Here is a 6000-nt window from a genome sequence, read left to right as displayed (position 1 = left end):
TGCGCTCAGGGTTGAGTGGGGCAGGGGCGGGGCTGAGGCCGAGCGCGAGGACCGGACTGGCCCGGAAGGAGCAGAGGGCCGGCCGCGAGCTTTGCGGAGGCGGGACTAGGAGAGTCCCGGGCTGAGCCGAGGCCCGCGGGGCTCCGGGCTGGCCGGGGGCGGGGCGGGGGGCCGGCCGGGGCGGGGCCGGGGCGGGGCCGGGCCGGGGCCGGCAGACGGCGGCACCCCTTCTTCAGGTGTTGCGGCGGTTCCACGTCGCCAGGCGGTCCGCGGCTTCCGTGAGCTCAGGCTTCCTTCAGCGTCCGGAGCGCCGGCCCTTCGGCTCCCGCGCGGCCATGGCGGGGCCGGGCCCGGGCCCGGGGGACCCGGACGAGCAGTATGATTTCCTGTTCAAGCTGGTGCTGGTGGGCGACGCGAGCGTGGGCAAGACGTGCGTGGTGCAGCGCTTCAAAACCGGCGCTTTCTCGGAGCGCCAGGGCAGCACCATCGGCGTCGACTTCACCATGAAGACGCTGGAGATCCAGGGCAAGCGGGTCAAGGTGGGAGGCCCAGCCTGGGGTCGCCGGGCGGGGGTGGCCTGGCCCTCTCTGACTGCCGCGCAGCCCGTTCTCCGACGGGCACCGGGGGTTGACCGGGGCCCCTAGAAAGCGCTCCCTCAGCGGAGGCGGCCCCAGGCCGCTGCGAGCGCCCCGGATTGTCCTGAGGTTTCTGGCAAATCCCTTTCGATTCCCCCTTTCCCTTCCTCCTGTTGGAGCAGGCCTGGGCCTTGGGGTTTGGGTCAGTTCAGTCCTCAGAACATCGGCCTTGGGGTGTGTGTTTGTGTGTGTGTGTGTGTTTTGGGGATGCTGCGGGGGAGGAGGCCCTGCCCTCCGGAGCTCACACCCTGGGGGCACTTTTGCTCCAAAATAACTTAGCCAGTGGAAGGCAGCAGAGCGGCTCGGGGTGCGGGGGACAGAAGGCCGCCTGGCTGGCCTGACCCATCCCCCCTCGATCGAAGCTCCCAGCTCGGCCCTGGTGGGGGGAACCCGGCCAGAGAACTACACCGCCCCAAGCCTAGGAAGGATCAGGAAGTAGTTGTTTCTAGGACCGGAGGGCCAAAACTTTTTGTCAGAATTTCCGGCCTGGCCACGCCTCCCTGCAGTCTCTTTGTGGACCTGGTGGTGGAACTTTACTCGAGGAGGGCCAGCCCTGGGTCCCCTCCCCCAGCTGGAGTTTGATAGAAACTGAAAAGTTCACAGATACCGGAAGGTGGGGGAGAGGACCCAACTTTGGCAATGACTCTGAAGAGAAACAGCAGGATGTAGTTGCCACAATGTCCTGGCAGTGCTTTGATAAATAATATTTGTGATTAATGAATCAGTTTCTTAACCTGGCTACCAGCCCTCCCTCATGGAGTGAGGAGACCGTGGCTGGGGCAAAGCATTGTTTTTGCTCAGTAACTTAACTGAGCTCTGCAGAAATCTTTTCCATTCTCTCACCATTTTCAGTTCACATGATCTCCAGGACAGTCCTTAAGAGCACTGGGCAGGGGCAGCACAGGACAAGTGTTATCTCCTGTTATCTCTGTGTTTTCTAGAAGTTGAGCCAAGGTATGGGGGAGTCCCTTGAGACCTGATGCTCTGGGGCTTTGCGTCCCTGGGCCACTGTAGCCCCGCTCATGTTTGCCTTTAGCCAGGGTACTTAGCTCTTTGTTTCTGCAAAATTGGTATAATTTCTGGGTGTTGCCTACCTCCTGTTCCTCCGTGGAGAAATAGTAAGCCAACAAACTTTACATGATTTGATGTGCCAGCGGAAGCAGAAGCTCCTTGCCTGAAGGCTTTTGTTTTGTTTTGTCTTAAAGAATCTTCTGGGTTTCTGTGTGTTTTTGGTTGCCTTACATTGGAGAGAAGAAAAAAAAAAGCAAGGTGGGGCCGGCAGCTTTGAGTCATTATTTGGGACCACCCCTTTGGAACAGGTGGTGAGGGAAGGGCTGTAGGATGGGTGGAGTGTGTCTGTGGATGAGTTTGTGCCCTGCGATGATGCCAGCAGCCACAGGGAAAGTGGAGTGCCCAAAATATAGGCATAAATAGCAGTGGTGTTCCTGCGCGCTGCCGGCCTTCTCCTACCCCTGAGTGTTTGTGGTGGCTGGGTGCTGACGGTGGTCAAGGAGGGGGCGGGGTGTTCCTGTTTACCTGGCGAGATAACAGCCTGTGCCCCAGTGGAGCCCAGGGTGTACTGTGTACCCGAGCACAGGTTATGCAACGCAGGGCAGGGAGTTGGCGATTTCTGTTCCCTATGGTTACCTCCACGTTGTTCTTAGGAAGCAGCCTGGTGGGATAGGGACTGGGATCCGGTCGGGGTAGAAGGGTGATAATGGCTGCCCCTCTTGGTGGCTGTTGTGTGCCAGCTGATGTACAGATGTGTTCTTATTAACCCTGTCCTGGCATAGGACAGGCTGGCCCCAGGGTACCCAGCTCATAACTGACACAAGTGGGCATTTTTCTTCCAGTGTTTCTGACATTGAGGTCTTTCCCCTACACCAGCCTGCTTCTTAGAATCTGATTGTTTGGAGTGGGAAAGTCTTTGGCAAGTATCTACCTCCTCAGTTTGCAAGTCAGAGAAACCTGAGGCCAGGTACTAAAGAGGCTTGGGATTGAAACTGAGGAGCAGTGGCGTGGGGGTGGGGGTAGCCCTTCAATCAGCCATTTGGGGGCTCTTCTGACTCAGCAGGAGCAAGTCATTTTTGCTCTCCGAGTCTGTTTCTCCATCCATAAAATACCTCGGAGGTGTCTTTGTATGTTGTTGTTTTTTTTTTTTTTTAAAACATCAGGTTTGTTCAAGTTAAATTTATTCTCCTTAAGCTTCACCCATTTTAGGTGTACAGTTCTGTGAATCCTGATGAAACGTATAGAGTCCCATAATCACCAGCACAGTCACAGTATACAATACTTCCAGCAACCCAGAAAGTTCCCCTGTGTCCCTCCCTTTGTGTCCGTGTCCTCCCTTCACCTTAGCCCCTGGCAATCACCGATCTGTTTTCTGTCCCTATAGTTTCAGCAATGTCACTTTAACCGGAACCTTTGATGAGCCAGATTTTATTGTTATTGTTCCTGCACTTCAGGGATTTAAAACCTTTCCAGGGGCTGTCTGGGGCCCAGCAAGGATCCACCATGATTCCCCATACCTCCTCTCCCTGTACTGCCAGATTTTGTTAGAGCTTGAAGAACCCAGAGATAGATCACCTGGTGTTTTTGCAGCTCCTCTGAGCTCCAGTGCTTGGGAGCTGCCGCAGGGGTAAAGGGGAAAGGCCAAGAGGCCACAAATTCAGAAGGGCCTTAATTAACTAGCTTCTCACCCAGCCAGAGCAAAACCACTTTTATCCAGTTCTATATTGAGGTTCCACTTGTTTTTATTTGACTGAAAAGTTCTGCTGCTAAAAAAATAAGAAAATTTGCAACATCACAGATCAAATTAAACCTCTTTATTTCTATAATCACTTCCTGTTGCAACCAGAATGGCATCCAGACTCCTCACCTGAAGCCATGGGCCCCCTGTCTGCCTTGGCTGTCTTATCTCCTTCCCTCTGCCCTCACTTGCTGCTCTCTAGCCTCGCTAGCCCTTTCTGTCCTTCAGACATGCCCTTCAGACATGCCTGCTTTGGGCTCTTTATATCTGTCCCCCTGCCTGTCATATAATGTCCCTACCTACATCCCCCTCCTGCTTCCTCATTTGGCTCCCACTGCAAATGTGGACCCTCTCTCCACATTACAGGGTGAGTTCAGGGGGTAAGTTCATAGCTCATCAGACTGGAAATGACCTCATGTGTTGATCTCCTGTACAGGGTCTGTCCACTCCTTGAAAGTGCAGGGATCTAGTCTGCTCTGTGGGCCTGTGAGGCCCCGCACCCGCAGCAGTGTTAGACACACGGTGCACAGTACATGTCTCTGAATTGATTTTTATTCATAGAGGGGAAGCTGAGGCCAAAATAAAGGAAGTGACCAGCATACCTAAGGCCACACCCAAATCAGGTGCAAAACCAGGACTTGAACCCAGGGTCTGCCTGGATTCTAAGCCCAGTGCTCATTTTTACACTTGACCACCCGTCTGAGTCCCTCTGAGTTCAAAATGATGACCCCGAGAGCCTGCAAGTTAATGAATCTAGTAAAAATGGAGTTGCAGCCACTGTACTTTGAGAAACAACGTGGACTTGGGCATTTGATAGATTTTTCAGTAAGAAGGGTTGAAACCCTAGCAAGTTTCAGGATATTTGCTCCCAAAACATCTAGCCAGCTCTGAACAGCTCACCTAGCCTGCTGTGCTGGTTAGTAAGGCTCCATATAGGGTGATGGGCTCCTGTGCCGCACCCCATGTGGATTCCTACAGCTCTAGCTATGCAGGTTGAACTTCAAGAGCGAATGCGGGGAATGCGGGGGCGGGCTGCATCTTTCAAACTGTGGGGTCTCTGAAAGAGAGCGCTGGCTTAGGATTCTGAAGGTCCGAGTCTTATTTCCAGCCTCACCACAACTGTGGCCAATTCTTTCTTTCTTTTTTTTTAATTGTGTTATGTTAGAAATTCTTTTTCCCTTCTTAGTTCTTAGACCCCCACAGCTTCCGGGGCGCCTGATGGCTCAGTGGGTTAAAGCCTCTGCCTTCAGCTCAGGTCGTGATCCCAGGGTCCTGGGATCGAGCCCCGCATCGGGCTCTCTGCTTGTCAAGGGAGCCTGCTTCCCCTCCTCTCTCTCTGCCTGCCTCTCTGCCTACTTGTGATCTCTGTCTGTCAAATAAATAAAAATAAATTAAAAATAAATAAATAAATAAATAGACCCCACAGCTTCCTTATTTGGGAGTTGGGACTAATGATCTTTGCTCTGCCTGCTTCTTAGGGTTGTTGGGAAACTATGGACATGCTTAAACTAGTATGAAGATTCCCTTTATATATTTCTGAATAGATAATCCAAATACATGGTCCAGAATTTCAAAATTTCAAAAGTGTAAAAGGGCATACAGTAAAAAAACAAAAACAAAAACAAACAACAGCTTCCTTCCACCTTCGTCCCCCAACTCCACACTGCCTTCTAAGAAGAGGCAGTCGGTGTTAATGGTTTCTTGTCTATCCTGAAAGTGCTAATGCGAATAAAACCGAGGAATTACAAATGAGGACTTAAATTATTGTGGTCGTTGTTAACCGTTTTCCTCCTTCGATCAGACAGATGATTTCTTAACTCACCCTTCCCCCCCATCCTTGGCTCCACCCCTGCTCCCTGCCACCCCCAACCTCATTGTCCCCCAGGAAATCTCAGCCGGTTCTAAATCCTGAAAACATTCTGACCGCTCCTCTACTCTCTCTTATCTGGGACAACACAAAGGCCTGTTATGTAAACTCATTTTACAGATCGCTAGGGACACAGGCCTCAAGTCCACGAACAGAGGTTAGCCTTGTCGAATTGTACCCCCTTTATTCGGCTCTCTGTCAGGTTCACTTTCCCCTTGTTGGGGATGTTGCCAGATCTCTCCCTCACAGAAGTAAAGTGTATGCCCTTGGGCCTTGGCGCTAAAGCTTCTCTACGCCCAACAAGTCACCTTTGTTTTTGTAGTGGCTTCCAAAGGAGGGGGCAGGCAAGGAAATAGGAACTGCCTTGTTTTTAAAGTTTGCTTCCTTGGTCCTTCCAATCAGGGGTCTGATTTTGCTATTTGGATCAGGTGCCTTCCTGATATGGATGTTATTGATTTGACTTTTTCAGGGTTTTTTTTTTTTTAATTTTTAAAAAAGAATTTATTTATTTGACAGACAGAGATCACAAGTAGGCAGAGAGGCAGGTAGAGAGAGAGATGGGGAAGCAGGTTTCCCGCTGAGCAGAAAACCTGATGCAGGGCTCGATTCCAGGACCCTGGGATTGAGCCCCACATTGGGCTCTCTGCTGAGCAGGGAGCCTGCTTCCCCCTCTCTCTCTGCCTGCCTCTCTGCCTACTTGTGATCTCTCTATCAAATAAATAAAATCTTTAAAAAACAAATAGCAAAAG

The 6000-nt window shown here is 51.8% G+C and overlaps 1 protein-coding gene across 1 annotated transcript in view; it reads left to right on the top strand.

Moving 5' to 3' along the window:
- Positions 1–268: 268 nt before the first annotated feature.
- Positions 269–6000, top strand: part of LOC111159029 (RAB43, member RAS oncogene family) — a 32822-nt gene continuing 27090 nt past the window's right edge. The window contains exon 1 of the mRNA XM_022521386.1: positions 269–539. Within this exon, the coding sequence (XP_022377094.1) occupies positions 336–539 (204 nt within the window). The 5' untranslated portion in view covers positions 269–335. The remainder of the gene's footprint in view (positions 540–6000) is intronic.

This window comes from Enhydra lutris, unplaced genomic scaffold (assembly GCF_002288905.1).
Source record: "Enhydra lutris kenyoni isolate GAN:26980312 unplaced genomic scaffold, ASM228890v2 scaffoldscaffold66, whole genome shotgun sequence".
Taxonomy (NCBI): Eukaryota; Metazoa; Chordata; class Mammalia; order Carnivora; family Mustelidae; genus Enhydra; species Enhydra lutris.
The sequence above is the reverse complement of the archived record's forward strand: the minus strand, read 5'-3'. Positions and strand labels throughout refer to the sequence as shown.